Genomic DNA, 26,188 nt, shown 5'->3' with positions numbered 1-26,188 from the left:
ATCAACAGCCAAGTTTAATATTAATATTGTATTCTGTTGTAGTAATTTGTTATTTGTTAAAACCCCAAACTACATTTACCTTCTTGGATACATTAGACCTATTTATCTAAATCCAGCATTTTGTGTATATCAGAGCTCATGACAAATCAGATTTTCTATTGCAGTTGTTATATTGAGTACCCGAAACAGCCCTTTTGTTTTAGGGTATTACAACAGTCCTTGGTACAATAGTTAAGAGTTTGCTAGGATTTTATGTCTTTCTTACCTTTTAAAGCTTCATTGATATAATTCTGTATATAATACATCCTCAGCTTGTCTTCAACCTCTTCCTGGTAATCATCAATTCCATTGGCTAGAATATAAATTGGGATGTTGCCATACTTGGATTTAACCCAGTGGAGCACTCTGCGTAATCCCCACGGGACCACAGCAGTTCTGTTAGGTGAATGTAGCCATGTAATATCAGTCATTAGTTGAACTTTAAGGTAATGATCATAGGTCACATCTTCTTTTTCCCAGACTAGCATAGTCGTATAATGGCTTAAAGCAAAAAAGTCATATGTTCCCTGAATCAATTTTTTTTCATCAGCCGTGAAAGATGGCAAGTGAAAGTCATACATATCAAAACTGTTCCTTTGGTTCAGCCATTCCCTCATCACATGTGGATAATCACCATGGCCAAAAATAGGTTCAGCGAGCCAACCAATATCAAATTCTAGAATTCTGTTGGTTGCTTCTATGTCATTTGTGAAAAAGGGACAAGCTGGTTCTACCCAATCAGCTTGCAGTGCTATAGATATCTTACCTTTCTGTGATCGTCTGAATTCTTTGTCATATACATGCCAGGCTAAAGCATGGGCCTTCAAAAGATTATGCCCTGCAGTGTAGGAAAGGTTCCTCACACAGGGTTCATTCACTGTGATCCAAAAGCCAACGTATTTGCCAAGTTCTTTAAAGCAGAGCCTGGAATAGTCAACAAAGGCCTGGACAGTTAGGGGGTTCTCCCATGCTCCGTGTTTAGCTAGTGAAAGGGGGAGTCCTTGCTGTTCAGTTACATGTTGCCACAAAGCAACAACAGGGGTTATATTAACTCTGACCATTTCACTTACAAAACATTGGTAGTAGTGCAAGATTGTATGATTCACCTTAGTCAGATTTCCCAGAGGAAGAATCAAAGCCCATTTGAGTGAAAAGTGGAAATGAGTAACATGCATTTCTTGTAGAAGAGAAATCTGGACTCTGATAGCAGCAAAATCAACACAGTGAGGCTTGCGCTTTGGGATCACAGCACCCACAACTTTAGTAAGGTTCTTAGTTTTCTTGAGATCCCATAAATAAACATTCACGTCATTGAACTGCGAAGGAGTTGGATCCAGCTGTGAAGAAGAAAAAAAAATAAAAGTTATATCTAAGTTCAGTATACTCTTTCTAGCTGAAGTACATAAATGGCTATATGTCTCTTAAATAAATAAAAATGACAAGGTAGCAAGAACTATGTTTTCACAAAGCAGAAAGTAGCAGATCTCTTTTGAAAGTTTTGAAACATGTATATTAGGAAAGCTTAACAGTTAACAAAACATCTGCCTATGATAAAACATTATTGCATTCTTGGGGAGGGTAATTTTGTAATATCCCATGCAAGGTTAAAGTCTGCCGATATATTACAGCCACAGACTTTAGCCAAAAATTTCAAAGTGGACCTATGTGCATATATCCACTTTGAAAATTTGCAGGTTATCCTTAAGTAACTTAGGCCTGGATTCACCATTCTTTCACAGAATGGTGAATCCTGCGAAAACGGGGGGCGGGGCGAAGAGGGGGGCGGGCCTGCGAAAGCCCGCAGCCTTCGCACCGAATAGCGACACCATAAAAGGTGTAGATATTCGGCGAGCTACTGCCGACGATAATGTTAGTAACATTATCACTGGCAGCAACAACACCGTAGACTCCATCCCTCCCCGCCCCCTCCCCTCCCCCTAATTTGCATCATATTGCATGCGAAAAGGCCCTTTTCGCATGCGATAATGGTTTAGAAAATAACCCCCTTAGCCATATACAACTTATTGGCTAAGTAACAAGGTATATTCAGCAGCACGGCTAAGCTGCTGAATGTACGTGTATATATGCGCGCTTAGCTGTATCAGTTATAACTGGCTAAGTTTAGACCTGCTCTATGGTACATCTAACTTAGCCGCATGACTTATGTGGTTAACTTGCCCAACTCCGATCCACCCACTACATGCCCACAGGTTATGCGGCCACATAAGTGACTTATGTGGCTAATTGGCGGCTGTTGAACGTAAGTTATACTTATCCTGCAAATAGCGCTGAATGTGCTTTGAATATTGATATCATATGTGCACAAAGTTACACCTGCTCCAGAGCAGGTATAATTTGTTTCATGTACATTTACATACAAAATTAGGTGAGTTTTAAAAATTGTACGTGTATAAAAACCTGCATATATGCACATATGTAGTCCCTGCTCATATATTCCCTATTTTATAAATGTAGAAAATTTGTGCATATATTCGCGTTTGTGTGGGCATAAATGGGAGTTAAAAATGGGTGTTTCGGGGCATGGCCAAAACTTACAAACACACATGCGAACATTTGCCAACTTACTCTCCTATTTTTACACCTGCTAATTATCTGGCGTAATTTATATTAAACATGTTTATTGTGTACTATTGGCCAAATGGGAGGTCTGGGTAAACCAGAAGGGTCTCGATGACCTGGAAAAGGACTGGGCAAACTGGTGGGCTACTTGGTAAAACCAGCAATTTCCTTGACATGCGTGTGTTTTAAAATTGGCCAATTTATGCATGTAAATCCCGATATATGCGAGTAGGTTCTGTTTGACATTCACGCATAAAATATACCGCATACAATTTGTAAAATAGGTAGGAAAAGAACTTGTGTTCAATGCGTTGAAATACTTTCAATACATTGCATGTATTCCCGTGTAAGCTTACATACATACACGTTTTTGTTGAGGGGTATAGATACATGTATTTTATATAACATGCATTTATCATACATATGGGTTATAAAATACTATGGCAAAATTATGTGTGTCCATATATACGTGTATATGCCGCCACACCCATTTGTTTGAAAGTTATCCTTTCTGCATGTAAATGCAATCCCCACCCCAAAATGACTCTTCCTAGTACGAGTAAAAGTGTGCTTGAAATGGAGTTTTGAATGCACATTTACAGACAAAACCCCCTGCTTGATTTCAAAGCTCCACTTAAGCACATAAGAGAGAATTTTATCTACTTGTTGCTTTAAAATCAAACTCTTAGGGGTAGATGTTAAAAGGGTGAGCGCGGGCAGACATGTACACCCAATTTTATAACTTCCGTGTACAGGCGCATGCAAGTTATAAAATCAGGGGTCACCGCGTGCAAGGGAGTGCACAATTTTGCACCTTGTGCGCGCCGAACTGCGCTGCCTTCCACCGTTCCCTTCCCCTTAGCCTGACCTTCCCACCCCTTCCCCTAACCCCCCCCCCCCCCAAAGGTTTTATCATACCTTTTGCACCTGCTGGCACCCTGCCAGCATGCGATCCTTCAACATAGCAGCATTGGCGTCACCGGGCCTTTTAAAATCCGGCCCTTATTTGTTTTATTTCTTTTTTGTTTTATTTTTTTATCTCATTTCCCCATAAAATATTGCTTAAAGTGGGTAACAGTATTATCATTACATCGCTACCCATGACCTAAGTTTATGTTTACTCAGCCACAGTAATTTCTTCCCCCCCCCCTTCCCCCTCCATTAGTTAATTTCCCTCCTATTTAGCCTGATACCACTTTAATCCAATTCGTTGTAACTGCACACATTGTTCTTTTTTCCTAGTTATATGCTCCAAGTTGTTCACATCCTTGTTCATTGTAAGACATATTTGTCATTATTTGCTACTTGTTGTAATGTAAACCGAAATGATAAGTAACCCTGTTACTTGAACTTCGGTATAAAAAAAGTTATAAATAAAAAAAAAAAAATTTGTCTTCTGCCTCAAAACTGGCAAGTGTAGTCCCAAACAGCAAAACGGAAGATGGTCTATAAAAGCCAGGTAGCCAAATAAAAAGTGTAGACCAGTCGTCTTAGTTATCAAATAGCATTTACTGCAGAGTTCCAATATGAATGGATAGTGTTAATTCCAACGAAACCAACAAAGTTTTTGCAATCCAAAATGCCCAACTCTGGCCGAGTTTCACCTATGATATGGGCTGCATCAGGGGCTTATTGTAGTGATATGTACCGCTAATTTGTTGAGTTCAATATTATATCATTGATTCTCGGGTCTTTGTTGGAGTGATTAGACGTGTCTCTGAAATTGTTTGCATATTCGTCCTCAATTAAACATATCGAACTCCAGTTGCATAAATAGTGCTGCTTAAAGTTTCAACTCTTAGCATTTCCAAAAACAGGCAACAATCTATGCTTTTTATTTGGCTACCTCACAATTGACAAGGACAAGTCTGCCATCTTTGGCATATGAAAAGCAAAATATACAACTTTATTATGTTGTAATACATGTAGTTAAAGTAAGGTAAGCACTTTTCCAAAAACTGTTATGACCTTTCAAAGCAGAACAGCCCTTTATGTGGCTGTTTTATAACTTAGAATTGTATTAAAAACACACAGAAGTATCCTGAAGCATTGGTCTAAAAATCACATTATAAAATGACTCATTGAGACCTGACTTGCTGAGTCACCTGAGAGACAAAAAGTGGAGGACCACTGATCCAGAATTTACCTGATATGTCTACTGGAAATTTTTTACTGGACACCTTGGACAGACATTGCTTGCCAGAAAAATTCACCACTAGAATTCCATTATAGTGATATAACTGTGTACAGTTTTCAAGCTTTTCAAGTACTCTCTCTGAACTCCCATCCTCCAGGAGGGTGTTGAACTGCCTTCACCCCAGCCTGAAGGCTCACCACGCCAATGCTACTGCTCTGCACGAGCTGTGGGGATCTGAAAGTGGCAGCCAGCTTCTGACTGGCACCAGGGAGCTCTTGCCTTATGCAATTGTCCTGCCTCTTGAGTTGTTTGAGATACAGTGATGGAGTAGTTCCCCAGTCACAAAACTTGCTATGTTGATCATGTTTGGAGACCCCGTTTCAGGGTCAGCTCACAGCTTAAATTTTGTGATAGGCAAGCCTCCTGTCCTGAGACACCCTTCTTGTGCAGTAAATTGCCCATCAGGCTTCAACTCTCTTCCTGTTGGTGTGGATGCAGTTCTGTCTTGTTTGGTACATGTGCAGATCTTTCCTGTACATGTACCAACAAGACAGCTACAGCTAAGTGAGTCTACAGCAATCTTTCCTTTTAAATCTCCCAGGAGGATGTTGGTCGCTGCACCTTCACCCAACCTGATTGGTCCAGGGCATTATGCTTCAGATATTCTTCCCTACTTCTCCACAGTGTCTCCTCCTATTGCTGCAAGACATCTCTAACAGGGCCCAATTTAATTTGCCTGTGCATAAAGGCAATGGGGTAGGTGGGTTTTGTCTGTTTTATGGTTTTTATTGTGCATGTAAATTTGTAAACTGCTTTTATAGTAGTTTCTGGTTATGTGTAATATACATTTTTTAAATAAATAAATATGTTCAGATTTTCCTTTGATTCACCAGGAAAGAAAAAGCTTTTCCAGCAAATCTGGGGAAAATCCTATAAATTTGAGTCAACCCTGAAAATTAACCTGGGTTCCACTTTCAAGTTAAATGATTTACTGTCCAATAAGAGTGGGATTGATTGTTAAGGTAACTGAAGTTTGCACTGTACCACTTCTTTGCTCCTCTCCCCTTTGGAAGCTCCAGGGTGCAGGCACTCACATCATTGGCATACACCCATCTCTGCATACATGCAGGCTTCCAGAGTGTACTACAATGTTGCATGCATCTGTGGGAGAAAAATCCTCTTTACGGGGGAAATTTTATAAATTTGCATAAATGATAAATTTCAAAGCAAACTTCCATGCATAAATCCACTTTGAAAATTATCCCAGAAAATGTTCCTGTACACAATTACACCAACTATTTAGTGTATGGAAGTTTGTTTTTTTTTTAGAAAACTTAAGCACATGTGTTTGAATTTTCAAGTATATGTGCGTAAGTCCACGCCCCTCCCCTCTCCTACTCCCAGGAACAGCTCTGCTCAGCCCCGGTAACACTGATGCATGAACAGGACATTTGTGTGTACGTTTACCCTCATGTTAGAGGGAAATTAAAAAAAAAAAAAAAGTCCATTCCTGCAGCTAAAACATTGCTTTATCCATTGAAAATTATTTTCCTTATGCAAATTATTACTTTGCAATCCTCAGACTTACATGAATGGTGGAGGAGGTAGTGCCCCAAGCAAAACCACAGGGAAATGTTCCTTCCATTGGCTGATTTTCTGGCAAAGGAGGAAATCCATTTTTTTCAATTAACCTTTGATAAAAAATAGCTGAGGACTTTGGCATCAACCTCTTATTGCGGCTTGCAAAATCCACATAAAACAGTCCACGCCTGATACTGTATCCTCTGAGCCATTCAAAGCCATCCATGAGAGACCAAGCAGTATAGCCAATAACATTAACTGCATCATATCTGATAGCTGGGGAAGAGAAGAACAAAATAACATTGAATCTCAGCTCTAGGCCTCTTCAAGCAGTGCAGCAGTCGCTTGTTTTGTGACTGCTTGATTTCCTCTTTTGGTCTTATTCTTACGTCTTCTGTCAGTTTTATTCTAATATATTTTGAGATCTGTATTCAGATGGTGTACCCAGCTAAGTTTAGGACTTTGCACTGCAGGACAAACCTCAGATTTTAAAGTTCCCGCTTTTCTAACTATCCGGCTGTTTAACTGGATAAAAGTTAGCCAGATAAGTTATCCGGTTGTGCCGGAGAGCAGAACTAGAAATGTGTCCAGTTATATTCAGCAGAGTGTCTAATCAGCAGTGCTCTGCTGAATATTCGTGACAATTTAAATGGTTTCTTTAGCCAGATGAATGATTTCCTTCTCATGCTGATGAATATTGACCTCTTTGCTTTTTATTATTTAAATCTTTTTAAAAATAAAAAACTATGTACTTTTATTATGGTCATATCTATTGTTTTGTAAAAAAAAAAAATCTCTTTCCCAAAGCCTTCATTTTAGCTGCTTATACTATGCATATACTTTCCATACATCAGTGCGATGCCTTCATGGGATTATGATTATGGCAAAGCAGCACCCTAATTTACTTAGATTAAGAGAAGACAATTTTTCAAAAATTTACATGCATAAATTGATTGTCAGAAAATTGCCTTCCCTCAGTATGGTTAAGCACGTGCAGGGTTCTACAAAGTGCATACTTTTATCCATATTAAGGGGAGGTGAACCAAGGGGCCTTTTTTGGGCAGAAATGGAACATAACATGCATAGATTAAGGTAAATTTTAAAAGCCCAGCACACACCAAAATCAGGAGATGCATGCACAAGTCGGGTGGTTGCGTGCCAAGTGAATTTTAAAAGCCACCCAAGAATCATACTTATCTCCCGTGGTGTACACATCTCGCTTGTTTCGAAAAAGGGGTGTGGTCTGCGTGGAATCTGGGTGGGCAATGGGTGTTCTGGAGTAGGCCAAGAGATGTGTGCACAAACACTTATGCGCCTGGGTGTGCGCCCAGATTTCCTATCTTGTAAGTTTCCTTCTGCTTTGGAGGAGGTTTAATTAAAAAAAAAAAAAAAAAAGAGCCATATCTGCAGGGTTTGAAGTGTCTGGTCCAGGACTTCCCAAACCTGTCCTGGTGATCCCACAGCCAGTCGGGTTTTCTGGATACCATAATGAATATGCATGAGATACATTTGCATACCATGGAGTCTTCGTGTATGCAAATCTATCTCATGGCGTATTCATTGTAGATATCCTGAAAACCTGACTGACTTGTCAGGACAGGTTTGGGAAGCCCTTGTCTGGTCTAAATGAGGAGAGTGTAGGCTATTAAACTAGAGGGTTTGGAAGACGTAGCTCTTAACTGGATGAACTGGTGAAACTGGCAACAGTATGGGCATATGTCTTTTTAAAAATCCCCCAACTTATTTATTATTATTTATTTATTTTAAATACTTTTAATATACCGATACTCAAGACTAGTGTCTTATCGTACCGGTTTACATTGAAACGAGAAGTAACCAATAAGCTATGAAGATAAATTTACAATGAACAGGAAGTTTACAGAGTGGGAGGGTAGAGAGCAAAAGCATACGATTAACAAGATAACTTACTCAGTAGAAGCGGGATTTACATGGCTAGCTGCACGCCCACTTAAAATTAGGCATACATATGCGCCCGCCCAGGCTATTTTATAACATGCGCGCAGGTTATAAAATCACCACATCCCTGGTTGCTCGCTGGCACACATGCAGCAATGTGTGCCCACATGCCAGTTTGAAAGTTACCGTCATTGTATTTTCAAGTCTATATAGATTATTTTTTGTAGAAAATGTACCTGTACAAAAAGCAGATATAAAAGTCTGCAGGTACTTTCTAACCTTGGCAAGTTTCAAAGTGAAAGTAAATGCCTACTTTCTCTTTGAAACCTGGTGTAGTTAATAAAAATAAAAAAAAAATAAAAAAAAAAGATTCCATAGACTTAGTCCCAACATAGACTGTTTGAAAATTGCCCCCCACAATTGTAGCAGGAACTTTTAAAATCTCTAAAAAATGCAGTTATGCATAGACTGCAAAAGCCCAAAGGGAGAGGTATAGTATGGGGGTAAAATTCTTTTAAGTATGAAAGAGGAGTGGGATCTGAGGGTGATTGCATCTGATGATCTTAAGGTGGCCAAATCTGTGGATAAGGTGACAAAATCCAGACAGATGCTTGAGTGCATAGGGAGAGGCATGGTCAGCAGAAAAAGGGAGGTGATTTTGCCCCTGCATAAGACCCCGGTGAGACCTCACTTGGAATAATGTGTGTGGGCCCAGAGATCGCATTGGGGTAGATTTTATAAATGTATGCCCGCGCGTACTTTTGTTCGCTCACCAGGCACGAACAAAAGTACACGGGATTTTATAAGATACGCGCGTAGCTTATAAAATCCGGGGTTGGCGCGCGCAAGGGGGTGCACATTTGTGCACCTTGTGCGCGCTGAGCCCTGCACGCGGTGCCCGTTCTCTTCCACCCTGCGCCGCCGAGCCTATGCAAAATAGGCTCAGCGCGCGTAGGGGTTTTTTAAAAGGATTACGCGCATAACTTATGCCCATAACCCTTTTAAAATCCGGCCAATTGTGTACAGATTATAAACTAGTTCAAATTGGCCCAGAGAATGGCTACTAAAATGATCAGTGAGGTTCGTTCTAAAGAATATGGGGACAGACTTAATGATCTGTGCATATAGGGTTTAATTTTAAAAGACCAGCATATGCCAAAGCCGGGAGATACACGCAGAAGTCAGGCCAGTGCACATTGCACGGATTTTAAACGGCGCCCTGGTACGTGCACAAAATTTTTTCCCAAAAAGGGGTGGAGCATGGACATTGTCTGGGCGGGGCATGGGCGTTCCAGGATTTATGAGTGAAACCAGTGCGTAAATACTTACACGCACAAGTGCACACCCGGGGACCCCTCTGCGTAACTTTAATTCTGCTATGGATGACCTATAAATCCTAAAAAACTTGGCTTGTCAGTGGAGTTTTAAGGGTAGGAACTAACAGGGTAAAAGGGAGGCTAATTAACTAGGGGGGGGTTAGGAAGTCTTATCCTTTACCTGAGAGAACTGGGAACGAACTGGGGAAACTGGGAATTGCATCAATGCGCGTGTCTTCTAAAATCCCCCCACTTAGGCACAGAGGCAGCATTTGCATGCACGTATGTGTCCATATAAAATTGTGCGCACATTTACACATGTACAGCCTATTTTATACCATGCGCATATATAGGCGCTTATGTCATAAAATGACTGTGTCCTTTGCCGTAAGCCAACATACACATGCGCCTGCATGGCTATTTAAAAGTTACCATCATACTGTGTATGCTAGAGAAAATGTGGGATATGGGATATATGATAGAGACATTTAAATACCAGCAAGGTTTCCACGCATAGGAGGCAAGCCTCTTTCAATAGAAAGGAGGCTCTGGAATCAGGGGTCATGGGTTGACAATGAACAGGGGCAGACTAAGGAGTAATCTATGTAAATATGTCTTTACAGAGAGGGTAGTGGATGCATAGAACAATTTCCCCATAGTATCTGAATTCAAGAAAATATGGTATGAGCACAAGAAATCTCTTACTGTGGGGTAGAGATTTAAGAGTTTAGATGTTGGCATGGAGGGGCAGACTAGATGGGTCATATGGTCTTTTTCTGCCAGTTTCTAATATTTTCTCATAAATTAAATAAAAATCAGAATGAGAATATGGATCTTAATGAGTTTTCTTGTTTTAACTACCAAACCAAATGAATGAAAATGTTAGTTTTTGCTAGTTCCCCTGCTTTAAATGCTAGTTATATATAATGAATGCTAACACATTGCAAGCTACTAAAACTGAAAAACAGATATAATCTTTACCACTTTCACTTTCTAGCTTGTTTGCAACTATGAAATAGAAAACACAGGTGCAGCCAAAAAGAAAAACAAGTAAAGACTGGAAAATAAAATAGTAACGTCCTACCACAACACTGGGCCAGCTTGCCTAGGCCTGACAATGGAAGCATATGAAGATTTTACTATTAACCTAAGATATGAAATCCATATTTATGTTTGTGCTTATCACCTGTTAATCTTTTTGCCTTTCTTTTGTTTGTGAATTTTCATGATGAGCACCAGTTGCTAAGTTGGCAGCTTTTGATTTCTCCTTATGCTTACTTTGCATATTAGTTTTGGTATATGGCTTTAGGTTAGCAATTAAAACTATTTGTTTGTAATAAAAAAATGGGAAGCAAAATAGTTTTGATTTTTATATGAGTTCTTTCTAAATTTTCATTCAAAAAGTTCATTTCCTACAGTATTCTTCTGGATTATCCATGAATACACAAAACAACATATAAAGACTCCAATATCCCAAACAATTTTATGAAAATATATTCGTGAAACTATGTTAAAGGGATGTGCATTCATTGAAAACAGGCATGAAAATCCAAATTACAGTTGTTGCTTCAATTTATGTTGTTTGTAATCCAAAAGAACAGGAAAAAATAGTTTTATTTCAATTTTGCCTTTTAGCGCATGTGCTGTTGGTTTCAGTGTGTGCTAAAAACATTTAGCATGAATTACAATGCAGAAATTAAATGAAACAAAAAGAATAACAATTTTAAATGAAATTAGCTTGTCCTGTGCACACCCCTAATATTTTCAGTGAGCGGTAGTAATGCCACATTTAAATCATGCCATGCAATTTAATGCTGAATAATAGTATGTTTTTCCTGATCTTAGATAAAGATGAGGACAATTTTCAAAGCCATTTATGTGGCTAAATAATGATATACGCACAAAAACTGGCCAATATTAGCTTCCCTTGTTCCCACGACATGGGTGCTGGAGTTATATTTAAGGTGCATGTGTCCTGGGCAGGATCGGAAAATAGCGCATCTAGATTGTATTTTTAAAGTTATGCATGTTTTTTCCATTGAAAAACTAGCAGCATGAATAGCAGGTACTTTCTCTGAAAATCAATACAAAGTCTGTAGGTAAATAGTGCCCGCATTCCTTGTCCCAAAATGGATAGTCTGAAAATTGCTCCCTGAACTTTAAAAGTGACTCTGAAAAAACAAAAGACATGGATGAAAACAGTTGTTATAGTAGATAAAGTTCTTACCCGTGTGGGTAACTACTAATTGCCTGACTATGAATACCTCCCGTGTGCCCAATCCTTGTTTGTTTGTTTGTTGAGTTATAATTATGAATGTCACTTTGTAAACCGCTGTGATCTACACATGAAACAATGGTATATGAAATGTCAAAATAAATAAATAACTGTCTTTATACCCTAATACTGTAACAGTGACCCACTCTATGTAGAAACGCAAATGCTGACATTACCCTAATCAATCAGCTTCCAACACATGTCTACGACTTCTTCACCTTCCACAGACACAAAAAAAGAGGAGGCGGCCTTCTTCTAGCCACCAAGAAAGAACTCAAGCTATCCACACACACTATCAAGACTGAGTCTAAATTGGAACTAGGTCTAGTCAGGTCAAAACAGCTACAAATCCTGCTAGTCTACGCTCCCCCTGGAGTGCTAGAAACAGACCCCTCATCTCTCATAGAATCCATCGTGAAATATATCAACTCAGACCTCCCAACTATGATCTTAGGTGATTTCAACCTTCACATTGACTCCTTACCTCGCTCCTCAAACTGTGAAGCGCTCCTCACTTCCCTCAGTTCTATGGGATTCACACAGATTATTAATAGCCCTACGCATAAAGCAGGACACACCCTGGACTTAATTTTCATCAAGTCCAATTGGTCCTGCACATCAGTACCTTCTTGCACACCAATCCCCTGGTCAGACCATTTCCTGATAGAATCCTCCTTCGCTATAGATAAACAGACACACACCTCCCCTCACCTTTCCACCATTCAATTTAGAAAATCATGCCCATCCGATATACTTAGTCAACAGCTCGTCAAGGATTTCATGAACCTAGACCTTTCCAGCCCTGATTCAGCCCTATCCTCTTGGCACAAGATCACAGAAACAGTTGCTAACAAATGGTGCCCAATAGTCTCCAAAACAATCAATCCTACAAAAAAAGGAAATCAACCCTGGTTCACCCCAAAACTAAAACAGATGAAACAGGAGCTTCATCACAAGGAAAATAAATGGCGTAAAATCCCTAACACAGCTACCCTGTCAACGTACAAAGGCTTTTTACATCACTACAGGACTGCTATTCTACTAACAAAAAGGGAATTTTACGCCAACAAAATACATCATCTCCAGTATGATGCCCAGGCCCTGTTCTCATATGTTACTCAAATCACAAAATCAACCCCACCGTCTATCCCAGACGAACATGCTCTATCCAAGGCTAATGAACTTGCCTCTTTTTTTCAACAGAAAATCCTGAATACGCTCGCCCTTCTACCTCCAAATACTATACCTCTTACCTCAGACGATAATCCCCATCCCTTCAGGGGAGCCAAGCTAGACAGCTTCGAATCAATTTCCACCAAAGAGATTGAATCCTTACTAAAAAGACAGAAACCTTCCAGCCATACAGCAGACAACATCCCTTCGAAACTCTTGCTACTCATTCCAAATACGATCTCAGGACCTTTAACAAGTATCATAAATTGCCTTCTATCTCAAGGAAGTTACCCCGACAGTCTAAAAACCGCGGAACTCAAACCTCTCCTAAAGAAACACAATTTAGACCCTAATGAACCATCCAACTTCAGACCCATTTCCAACCTCCCTTTCTTAGCCAAACTAACGGAGAAGCTGGTAAACACCTAGCTCTCAGAGTATTTAGAAGACCACAATATCCTACACCCTTCACAATATGGCTTCCGAAAATCACGCAGCACGGAAACCCTTCTCATCTCTCTTACAGATCATATCTTATTGGGTCTAGACAAAGGCTACTCCTTTTTATTAGTCCTTCTAGACATTTCAGCGGCATTTGACTCCGTCAACCACGCCATCCTCCTGGATCGCCTAGCAGATATCGGTATCTCCGGATCAGCCCACAGCTGGTTCAAGTCTTTCCTCTGCAATAGAACCTTCAAAGTTAAAATCAATAATCAAGAATCTCCTCTAACAAATTCAACCCTTGGGGTACCACAGGGATCCTCCTTATCCCCAACCCTTTTTAATATTTACCTCCTCCCCCTCTGCCAATTGCTTACCGAGCTTAATTTAATTCATTATCTGTACGCAGACGATGTGCAGATTCTAATCCCTATTACAGAATCTATCTCAAAAGCGCTCACCCACTGGAATAACTGCCTTTTATCTATCACCGGCCTCCTAAATAAACTAAATCTGGTCCTTAACGCCTCAAAGACGGAGCTCCTCCTCATCTCCTCTAACGAAGAAAATATTCCCTCATCATCCCCATACAACCCCTGCATCACCCATAAACATGTGAGAGACCTTGGGGTACTTCTAGACAATCGACTAAATCTAAAGAAAATGGTCAACACCACATCTAAAGACTGCTTTTTTAGACTCCAGGTTCTAAAACGTCTCAGGCCACTACTATTTTTCCAAGACTTCAGGACAGTCCTCCAAGCGCTGCTATTTGCCAAGATAGACTACTGCAGTGCCCTTTTCCTAGGCCTCCCCAAATCCACCACCAAACCACTGCAGATGATACAAAATGCCGCAGCGAGATTATTGACCAACACCTGCCGTGGCGATCACATTTCACCCATCCTCAGAAACCTACATTGGTTACCGGTGTACTTCAGAATCCTCTACAAATCAATCACCCTAATTCACAAATCTATCCATCATCAACTCCTACTCGACCTTGAAATTCCCTTTAAACTACACTCCTCCAACAGACCAATTAGAGACATCCACAAAGGTACGCTGAATGTCCCCTCAACTAAAGCCACACGCCTTTCCTCGACCAAAGACCGAGCTTTTTCAACAGCAGGTCCATCTATTTGGAATAATATCCCTTCAAGCCTCAGATTAGAACCGTGCCTCACTACGTTCAGGAAAAAACTCAAGACGTGGCTATTCCATCAAGCCTTCTCTGAACCTCCAGACAATCACTAGTCGCCATTATTCTCACATGGACAAATGATCTTCTATCCTCCTGAACAATGGACCCATGCTTTCCCAGGTTAAAGCACCTTAAGCTTTAACCATATTCTTCTTGTATGATGTTACAATTTCTTCCTACCTTTACCTTTCTTCCAGCTATTTAAGCTTCCAAGTTCGTACTCCTTGTTAAATGTAACTTTGCCTTTTTCACCTCTATTGTTATTTACTTTATTTTTGCCTCAGTTATCCCTTTGTTATTTGTAAACCGATCCGATATGGTTATTACTATGAAGGTCGGTATAAAAAAGTTTTAAATAAATAAATAAATAAATAAATAAATAAAGGTTGTACTTTATGTACAATGTGCAATAGTTCAAATTTACACACATTTTGAACAGTAGACTTCACCCTATGATGGTAACTTTAATAGTGGCGCACGGGTGCACATGTGCGCCTGTTCGTCCGCCTGTGCCCCGGGATGCAGTCATTTTATAACATACGTGCATATATGCATGCATGCATAAGATAGCCTGATTGCATGGACATGCGCATGCCATTTTAAGTGGACATGTACCTGTGTGCACAAATGCCATTTCTACCGCGTAACTGGGGGATTTTAGAAGTCATGCGTGCCACCATTGGCCATTTTCCCAGTTCATTCGCAGTTCGCCCAGTTAAGGGTTAGGACTTCCAAACCCCCTAGTTTAATAGCCAACCCCTTTCCCCTGTTAGCTCTGACCTTTAAAACCCCACTTATCTTCCCAGATCTTTTTGTTTTACTACTTACATGCCAGCCATAGCAGAAGTAAAGTTACGGGGCAGGGGACATGGTGCGCACCTGTGCGTGTAAGTATTTACGAGCTAATTTCAAGTTAAAATTCAGGAACACCCGTGCCCCGCCCCCTTTTCGGAAGTTTTCACTTTTGCACGCAGCAGCAAGTACGCACGTATCCGGACAGCTTTTAAAATCCGCTCTGTGCGCCAACCCAACTTGTGCGCATATCTCCCGGTTTAGGCACACACCGGGCTTTTAAAATTCACCTTTATATCAATTAAACCTGCCACTCTTAAGACATGGGATAAATGTTCCATTATTTTCCTCGAGTTATGAGCCAGTGAGAAAATTGTTCCAGGCTTATCAACCAAAATAGCTCAATATGTTCCATGAAAACACACTTTGCAAAACTGCAATAATTTTTGCATTTCAGCAAATCTGGAGTAAATGATTACCTCACATTCCAAAAAAAAATAGTGCAAGCAACTGCTCTCCAATTTCCCTACAGCATTAGAAACAGATGAGTTAGCAGGACAGTCACAAGTGCTGGTTAATTATCACAAAACTGAATTGGTAATATATATCTCATCAGGTTTAGGAATATTCAGTTGAGGAACAACTGCATCCTACATTATTCTTCATGCAGTGTATCCTGGTGCATCTAATGCTCATCACTGTATTTTCTGACTGACGTGGTTATTTCTCAAATGAAACATTTCGAAACATAAAAAAGCCAGTTATATCACATTCACTCAGCACAACTGGTTCATACAAGCTGTGATGCCACAAATAATATCATGACCTGCATGAACCAGTCAGATCCCATAGCCTGTAAGATCATTTGTGACATTGTTCTGAATATGGCCACTCTCAGAGTTTCAAAGAAAATGCACTTGAACAACTTAAAATTTTTTTAAAAATTACAACTTAACAGTAACACTTTAATTAATGTAAGATTAGTATGAGCACCTGGAATATTATACAGGTCATAGAGGGCCTGATATTCACCACCATCTAGCTGGATAAGTTCCAGCTTATTCAGCGAAGTGATGGCGTTTTAATATTTGGCCGTGTTCGGTGGCCGCTAAATAGTTTTCTGGCTTAAGTGGTGGATAGGATGGGGCGTAACGGGGAGGAGCTACTTATCCAGTTAAATACTTGATTCACTAACGGGCTAATTTTCAAAGGCCGGCATGCGTAAAAACTGGGAGATATGCGCGTGGCTGGGCTGCGCGCGTGCCATGGGCATCTCCCATTACGCGTCAAAGACAGGGGTGGGGTCTGGGCAGGACGAGGGTGGGCTGGGCTGGGCCAGCGCCATTAAGGCACTGTCCCGTTGCTGCGTATGCTGGAACGCCAGAACTGCGGAACGTGCTGCTGCTCCAGAGAGCAGGTAAGTTGAAAAACAGAGAAAAAAAAAGGCTAGTTAGGGGGGTTTAAGAGGTTGGGGAGAATAGGGGAAATGGCAGGCAGGGTAGATAAGGGGTTTAGGAAATTCCCTCTCGGTCTGCTTGTTTATTGGAGTGGACTGGGAGGGAACTGGGGAAAGGTCTATCGCGTCACCACGTGCGTGTACTAAAATTTACATCCCTTGCACGCTTGATTCGATACGTGCACATGCATGTGCCAATATAAAATCGGTCGTGCATGTGTGTGCAGTTAGCGGATTTTATAACATGTGCATGTTTATAAAATCGCCTTGTCGAGAATTGTGCTTTGCATGAAGTGCCCAGACAGGCTATGAATGAGAGAGAGAGAGAGAGACTCTTTATAAGGCCTTCATAGTAGTTAACAATGTTCAAACAAATGGAAGAGGTTTAACTTTGAACAATGAATTCCATTGATTCAGGAAGCCTGTAAAATATCATGACAGAAGATATCATGCATGACGTCTTTCAAGCTTCCGGAATCAATGGACTTCGAGTTCGGTGTTTAAAGTTAAGCCTCATTCATTTGTTTGAACAATCTTGGAAGACTATTTAAGACTGTACCGCACACCCTTGTCTTCCTTATTGTTTTTGAGCATGTGGTCTGGACTCCACTTCCAATTTTTAGATAGGCAATTAACGTAGGTTAAACACATTTTACTCATGGATATTCCATTAAAACTTGCCCTGAGACAAAGGGTCGGAGCTTTTTTCTGGCCAGAAAGCTCCTTAGAGAGAGAGAGAATTAGATTCCCTTCCTTTTGAAAGAACCATGGGATTTTTAATGTTCACAGAGTAGACAAGAAATTGGTTTGATGCCTCATCCAAAAGAAGGCATCCTGAGCAGTCTAATTTAAATGTAAATATATTTAATGTACTGATTTTCTGTATAATCAAAATGGTGATAATGCTTCTAGAATAAAGCAGGGACACAGAGTAAATAGCACCCAATGTTGCAGAACATAGACATCTTCAAACTTAACCAGGTTTAACTTCAAAGATTTTAAAAGATCAAGGTGATATGACTGAATTTTAGTAGTCACTGTAAGGAAATCTTTCCATCAATGACAGAAAAAGATCCAAAACTTTCATATCATAGTGGCAAGAACACTTATAAAATTGACATTTTACTTTAGAAAAATGATGTTCTCATTGACCACAGTGAGATATCAAATTCAGTCATTTTCACTCTTCCTAACTTTGTTCAGTTAGTAGATACACACCGTGATCCTTAGTCATGCTCATTCTAAAACTCGTTTTTATTTCATATCTTATGTGTGTGAGATCTTTTCTCTTTTATCCATTTTATATCATAACCATTTCACACAATGAAGTGAGGCTTCATTATCTTAATATGCATGGTTTCTGCAGGGGGGGGCTTGCTCTGGAGAAGCACTGACACATGAAATCCTACCTTTTAACATTTCCATTATAAACTGTTTAAGATAATACATATACTTGGCATCTTCTTGCTTGGTACTGATGGAGCCAAACCAGCTGTTCTCCATAATGAATATCCGGGGCTGGTTGTACTCACTGTTGATCCAGGAAAGGACCATTCTCAGGTTTAAATACTCCACTTGCTTAAACTTCATATCAGAGTCCAAGAGATGGAAACTCAGTGTTGGTCCAAAAGAAAAAGCAAAATAGTCTGCTGTTCCCTTAACAAATTTCTTCTCATTCTCCGTGAACTCTGGCAGTAGAGCTGCTAGATTGTTCTTCATGCTCTGTGGATAATCTCCATCTATGAATATAGGCTTGGCAAACCAGCCCAGCACAAAGTCCAGTGATCTCTGACATTCCGTGACGTCTTGCTCAGTCAGATTCTGAGGTTTTATCCAGTGGGAGCTAAGGGCTATGGACACTTGGCCTCTCTGATTTTGGCGAAAATAGTCATTGTAGAGATGCCAGACTTTGGCGTGGGCCTATTAAAAAAACAACACACATTCATCTGTTAAAAATAACTGCCTAATTTCCAGTGGGCAGACTCCAGCAATGATTATGAGTTCCAGTGACCATAGGCTACGCAGTCTAATAATCAGCAACTTTGCTCTGTAATACATTAATGGCATGGGAAAACATTCTATAATGACATTGTTTTTATGGCTACGTTAGTACACATTTTGAACTTAGAAGGATAATTTTCAAACACCATACATAGTGGCAAAGTCAGTGCTTCCCTGTGACACTAAGACTTTGCTGCAAATTTTCAAAACAATGTTATTGTCACGGTTTCACCTGCTGTGTAGCTTCCCCATGCCAAGGTTCAGCCTGCTGCACAGTCTTCCCACCACCAGGGATCCTCAGTGAGCCTTGCTCACTGTCTTGCCAGTTACCTCCTCGCTGATTACACAACACCCAAGCCTCAGCTGTACTTAACCCAGCCTATCCAGTACCTCAGTGCCTCTTCACTGAGTCACCTTGGCTCTCTGACCTGGCCAGCCTTCTGGCTTCCATGCCTTCTGCCTGTGCCTAGCAGCCTCTTGGCCTTCTGCCTAAAGGCCTCCGGGCCTTCGGTGTTTTCTGTTCTATCTTGTCCTTGTCCTGCCCAGTCCTGCTCTCTCCTTAGCTGTTTCCCAGGCTCTGCCTTTGTCCTTTTCCTCAGGTTCAGCCCCAGCCTGTACTCTGATCTGGCTCCCAGCCAGTGCCTGTATCCAGCTTCTGCTATGGTGTTCAGCAGGACACAAGCCCTACTGGCCCCCAGAACCCAGGGCTCAAACTACGGAGAAAGGGACTGGCTAGGCAGAAGATCAGCACCAGCCCAGCCTTGTGGTCTGCACCACTTCTGCGGTCAGACCAAGGGTCTGCCATGCTGGGTCAGACCAAGGTTCCATCAAGCCCAGCATCCTGTTTCCAACAGAGGCCAAACCAGGCCACAAGAACCTGGCAAGTACCCAAACACCAAGAAGATTCCATGCTACTGATGCAATTAATATCAGTGGCTATTCCCTTAGTAAGCATGATTAATAGTAGTTAGTGGACTTCTCTTCCAAGAACTTATCCAAACCTTTTTTTAACCCAGATTTTCGTATGTATGTGCGAGTGTAGATTTGTGTGTGCAACCCGGCAAACACAAATCTATGCCCAATTTTAGAACATGCGTGCACAGCTGCGCGCATGTTATAAAATCTGGGGTCGGCACGCGCAAGGGGGTGCACACTTATGCACCTTGCACGCGCTGAGCCCTAGGGGAGCCCCGATGGTTTTCCCCGTTCCCTCCAAGGCCGCTCCGAAATCGGAGCGGCCTCGGAGAGAACTTTCCTTCTGCCCCCCCCCCCCCCCACCGTCCCCTCTCTAACCCAACCCCCAGCCCTACCTAAATCCCCTCCTACCTTTATTTTTTAATTTACGCCTGCCTACGCTGGCCTAGTGCTGGTGCGCGATCCCATGGCACGGCCACTGTGCTGGAGGCCTCGGTCCCGCCCCCAGTCCGCCTCGCCCCCCCACTCACAGCCCCTTTTTCAAGCCCTGGGACATACGCGCGTCGCTGAGCCTATGCAAAATAGGCTTGACGCAAGCAGGAGGGGGTTTAAAAGGGTTACCCGCATAACCCTTTTAAAATTCGCCCCTAGCTGCACTAACCACATCCTCTGACAACAAATTCCAGAGCTTAATTGTGCGTTGAGTGAAAAAGAATTTTCTCCGATTAATCTTAAATGTGCTACTTGCTAACTTCATGGAATGCCCCCTAGTCCGTCTATTATCCGAAAGTGTAAATAACCGATTCACATCTACTCGTTCAAGACCTCTCATGATCTTAAAGACCTCTATCATATCCCCCCTCAGCCGTCTCTTCTCCAAACTGAACAGCCCCAACCTCTTCAGCCTTTCCTCATAGGGGAGCTGTTCCATCCCCTTTATCATTTTGGCTGCCCTTCTCTACCTTCTCCATCGCAACTATATCTATTTTGAGATGCGGCGATCAGAATTATACACAGTATTCAAGGTGCGGTCACACCATGGAGCGATACAGAGGCATTATGACATTTTCTGTTTTATTCACCATTCCCTTCCTAATAATTCCTAACTTTCTGTTTGCTTTTTTGACTGCTGCAGCACACTGAGCCAACGATTTCAATGTATTATCCAATGTAATGCCTAGACCTTTTTCCTGTGTGGTAGATGGAACCTAACATCGTATAACTATAGCATGGGTTATTTTTCCCTATATGCATTACCTTGCACTTGTTCACATTAAATTTCAGCTGGCATTTGGATGCTCAAGCTTCCAGCCTCGCAAGGTTCTCCTGCAATTTATCACAATCCGCTTGTGATTTAACTCTCTGAATAATTTTGTATCATTTGCAAATATGATTATCTCCCTCATTGTATTCCTTTCCAGATCATTTATAAATATATTGAAAAGCACCAGTCCAAGTACAGATCCCTGAGGCACTCCACTGTTTACCCTTTTCCCCTGAGAAAATTGACCATTTACTCTTTGTTTCCTGTCTTTTAACCAGTTTCTAATCCATGAAAGGACATTGCCTCCTATCCCATGACTGTTTAGTTTTCATAGAAGCCTCTCATGAGGGACTTTGTCAAATGCCTTCTGAAAATCCAAATACACTAAGAACATAAGAAATTGCCATGCTGGGTCAGACCAAGGGTCCATCAAGCCCAGCATCCTGTTTCCAACAGAGGCCAAAACCAGGCCACAAGAACCTGGAAATTACCCAAACACTAAGAAGATCCCATGCTACTGATGCAATTAATAGCAGTGGCTATTCCCTAAGTAAAATTGATTAATAGCCATTAATGGACTTCTCCTCCAAGAACTTATCCAAACCTTTTTTGAACCCAGCTACACTAACTGCACTAACCACATATTCTGGCAACAAATTCCAGAGCTTTATTGTGCGTTGAGTGAAAAAGAATTTTCTCCGATTAGTCTTAAATGTGCTACTTGCTAACTTCATGGAATGCCCCCTAGTCCTTTTATTATTCGAAAGTGAAAATAACCGAGTCACATCTACTCGTTCAAGACCTCTCATGATCTTAAAGACCTCTATCATATCCCCTGTCAGCCATCTCTTCTCCAAGCTAAACAGCCCTAACCTCTTCAGCCTTTCCTCATAGGGGAGCAGTTCCATTCCCTTTATCATTTTGGTTGCCCTTCTCTGTACCTTCTCCATCACAAGTATATCTTTTTTGAGATGTGGCGACCAGAATTGTACACAGTATTCAAGGTGTGGTCTCACCATGAAGCGATATAGAGGCATTATGACATTTTCCGTTCTATTAACCATTCCCTTCCTAATAATTCCTAACATTCTATTTGCTTTTTTGACTGCTGCAGCCCACTGAGCTGATGATTTTAAAGTATTATCCACTATGATGCCTAGATCTTTTTCCTGGATGGTAGCTCCTAATATGGAACCTAACATTGTGTAACTACAGCAACGGTTATTTTTCCTTATATGCAACACCTTGCACTTGTCCACATTAAATTTCATCTGCCATTTGGATGCCCAATCTTCAAGTCTTGCAAGGTCCTCCTGCAATGTATCACAGTCTACTTGTGATTTAACTACTCTGAATAATTTTGTATCATCTGCAAATTTGATAACCTCACTTGTCGTATTCCTTTCCAGATCATTTATATATATATTGAAAAGCACCGATCCAAGTACAGATCCCTGAGGCACTCCACTGTTTACCCTTTTCCACTGAGAAAATTGACCATTTAATCCTACTCTCTGTTTCCAGTCTTTTAACCAGCTTGTAATCCACGAAAGGACATCGCCTCCTATCCCATGACTTTTTAGTTTTCGTAGAAGCCTCTCATGAGGGACTTTGTCAAACGCCTTCTGAAAATCCAAATACACTACATCTACTGGTTCACCTTTATCCACATGTTTATTAATCCCTTCAAAAAAATGAAGCAGATTTGTTAGGCAAGACTTCCCTTGGGTAAATCCATGTTGACTATGTTCCATTAAATCATGTCTTTCTATATGCTTTACAATTTTGTTCTTGAGAATAGTTTCCACTATTTTTCCCGGCACTGAAGTCAGGCTCACTGGTCTATAGTTACCCGGATCGCCCCTGGAGCCTTTTTTAAATATTGGGGTTACATTGGCCACCCTCCAGTCTTCAGGTACAATGGATGATTTTAATGATAGGTTACAAATTTTAACTAATAGATCAGAAATTTCATTTTTGAGTTCCTTCAGAACCCTAGGATGCATACCATCCAGTCCAGGTGATTTGCTACTCTTTAGTTTGTCAATCTGGCCTACTACATCTTCCAGGTTCACAGTGATTTCGTTCAGTTCGTCTGACTCATCACCCCTGAAAACCATCTCCAGAACTGGTATCTCCCCAACATCCTCATTAGTAAACACGGAGGCAAATAATTCATTTAGTCTTTCTGCAATGGCCTTATCTTCCCTAAGAGCCCCTTTAACCCCTCTGTCATCTAATGGTCCAACCAACTCCCTCACAGGTTTCTTGCTTTGGATATATTTAAAAAAGTTTTTATTATGAGTTTTTGCCTCTATGGCCAATTTCATTTCAAATTCTCTCTTCGCCTGTCTTATCAATGTTTTACACTTAGCTTGACAATGCTTATGTTTTATCCTATTTTCTTCAGATGGATCCTTCTTCCAATTTTTGAAGGATGTTTTTTTGGCTATAATAGCCTCTTTCACCTCACCTTTTAACCATGACGGTAATCATTTTGCCTTCCTTCCACCTTTCTTAATGCGCGGAATACATATGGACTGCGCCTCTAGGATTGTATTTTTAAACAATGTCCATGCCTGTTGAACACTTTTAACCTTTGCGGCTGCACCTTTCAGTTTTTTTCTAACTATTTTTCTCATTTTATCAAAGTTTGTTTCCCTTTTTAAAATTTAGTGTTAGAGCTGCAGATTTACTTATTGTCCCCCTTCCAGTTATTAGTTTAAATTTGATCATGTTATGATCACTGTTGCCAAGTGGCCCCACCACCGTTACTTCTTTCACCAAATTTTGCGTTCTACTAAGAATTAAATCTAAAATAGCTCCCTCTCTTGTTGGTTCCTGAACCAATTGCTCCATGAAGCAATCATTTATTACATCCAGGAACTTTATGTCTCTAGCAAGTCCTGATGTTACATTTACCCAATCAATATTGGGGTAATTGAAATCTACTATACAGAAACAGTTAATAAGTAATGTGCAACGAACCACAATTGTCTCACAAAACACGTTGCAAAAATTTTTTTAAATTTTTATGTGCATAGGATTTTATCTCACAATGTGGACCATCATACCACCCTTGGTTGATTCAGGCAGTAAGCCACGCTTTCAACCACAACGGGTCACATTTAATCATCGGTCCAATATAGTCTTTTGAATTGCTTCAATTTTCTACTTTATTGAATTTACTTTTTTTTATCGTTTTTTGTCCATTTATAATAAAATATTTTTAACGATGTTAGAAGCGGAATTGCCTTACTTGTGCGGAGCGCCGCCGCGCTTCCGAGCTATTATCTTCACTTACTTGTGCAGAGCGCCACCGCGCTTTCAAACCTTTATCTTCAATACTGCCGTGCTTTATAGGCAGAGATTTCCGATTGAAGGTGCTCGTACAACTTAGAGCTCCTGTAGTCCGACGTACGTTTCGCAGTTGTGCAGTTGTGCTGCTTCAGGGACTCTGTCCTAATCGGAAGATTTGGGCTTAAGAAGAGTGCAAGGTTAATTCAAAATGTATGCACATTAACTCAAATCCAGCTTCAGACTCCACCTTAAGAAGAGCGCAAGGTTAATTCCCGCCAAAATTTCTTCAATGTTTAAATGCCTTCATGTTTGCTTTCGTCTAATTCATACGGTATATAATGCCTATAAGAATGACAATAGATATGAAACCACATATATTTTTTGCACTGACATTTCTCAACGTAAAATATGCACCTCCCAATGTGAACAACGATGGATTTTCGAATTACATACAGTGACCCCTGGTGGCCTCAACAAGGAAATTGAGTGGATTCACTTCATGTGAATCCACTCACCTGTCAAATCAGATATACAGGTGTGGTTGGGTGATTCTATAAAATCAGTCTAGATCTCGCGGCAATTCAGTAGAATGCCTGTAAGAGGACTAGGCGACTGAATGCGGTAAGAGAAGACCACAATCATGCTCAAGTTGTAATTCATTTGGGAGGTGCATATTTTACGTTGAGAAATGTCAGTGCAAAAAATATATGTGGTTTCATATCTATTGTCATTCTTATAGGCATTATATACCGTATGAATTAGACGAAAGCAAACATGAAGGCATTTAAACATTGAAGAAATTTTGGCGGGAATTAACCTTGCGCTCTTCTTAAGGTGGAGTCTGAAGCTGGATTTGAGTTAATGTGCATACATTTTGATTTTGAAAAGTATGCATGTATATTTTCTCAGAAGAACTCCCTGCACAAATTAACAGGAGTATCTTCTGTAAGAATATTTCTGGGATAATTTCCAAAATTGGTGTAATTTTTATATGTGGAAAATCTTAGTACCCACTTTCATTATTCCCTATAGAAACAGTGACTCGATTAGTCAACAAGCCACTATTATAGTTTCTGAAACTAGACAAAATAACATATTTAAAAAACATATGAATTTTTTCACAGAAAGTATCATTACCCATAACCCACTTTGAAAAAGAACATATACCTCACTTTTCTCACAGCCTCTTAATTGCCATCCTGTTTGTCTGTTATTTTAGTCTGATTCTCGGCAGAACATTTTAAAGTTTATCCCCTGTGAATGAGACAGAGTGTGTGTGAGTATATATGAGTAGGTGGTTGTGTATAAGAGAAGGTGGGGGTGTGTTTTTGTATATATGAGAGGGAGGATGGGTGTGAGTGTGTGTCTTTATGAGAGGGTGGGTGTGTGTATGTATGAGAGAGTGGATGTGTATGTCTGTGAGAGGGTGGGTATATGAATGGGTGAGTGGGTGTGTATTTTTATTTATATTCTACCTTTTGCACTTTTTCAGCGCTTCAAAGTGGATTACATTCAGGTACTGTAGGTATTTCCCTATCCCCAGAGGGCTTACAATCTAAGTTTTTACCTGAGGCAATGGAGGGTAAAGTGACTTGCCCAAGGTCACAAGGAGCGACAGCAGGACTCAAACGCTGGTCTTCTGGTTCATAGCCCACTGCTCTAACCACTAGGCTACTCCTCCACTCTACTGTATGTCTAAGAATGCCTGTATATACTGTGTGTGTGAGAGAGGGTAACGATTGTGCACCCTCCTCCAATCTAGGACAATCTCAGAATGACTGGAAATCTAAAGTG

General features: G+C 40.7%; 1 protein-coding gene across 1 annotated transcript in view; it reads right to left on the bottom strand.

Annotated features, from left to right (window-relative positions):
• Window positions 1-26,188, bottom strand: part of KL (klotho) — a 110,086-nt gene that overhangs the window by 9,906 nt on the left and 73,992 nt on the right. The window contains exons 2-4 of the mRNA XM_029602675.1: window positions 18,324-18,834; window positions 6,345-6,613; window positions 266-1,376 (exon numbers count right to left, since the gene is read on the bottom strand). Coding sequence (XP_029458535.1) covers window positions 266-1,376; window positions 6,345-6,613; window positions 18,324-18,834 — 1,891 coding nt within the window. The remainder of the gene's footprint in view (window positions 1-265; window positions 1,377-6,344; window positions 6,614-18,323; window positions 18,835-26,188) is intronic.

The sequence above is a fragment of the Rhinatrema bivittatum genome, chromosome 5 (genome assembly GCF_901001135.1).
Source record: "Rhinatrema bivittatum chromosome 5, aRhiBiv1.1, whole genome shotgun sequence".
In the NCBI taxonomy this organism is placed as follows: Eukaryota; Metazoa; Chordata; class Amphibia; order Gymnophiona; family Rhinatrematidae; genus Rhinatrema; species Rhinatrema bivittatum.
This window is presented reverse-complemented; position numbering and strand designations above follow the sequence as displayed.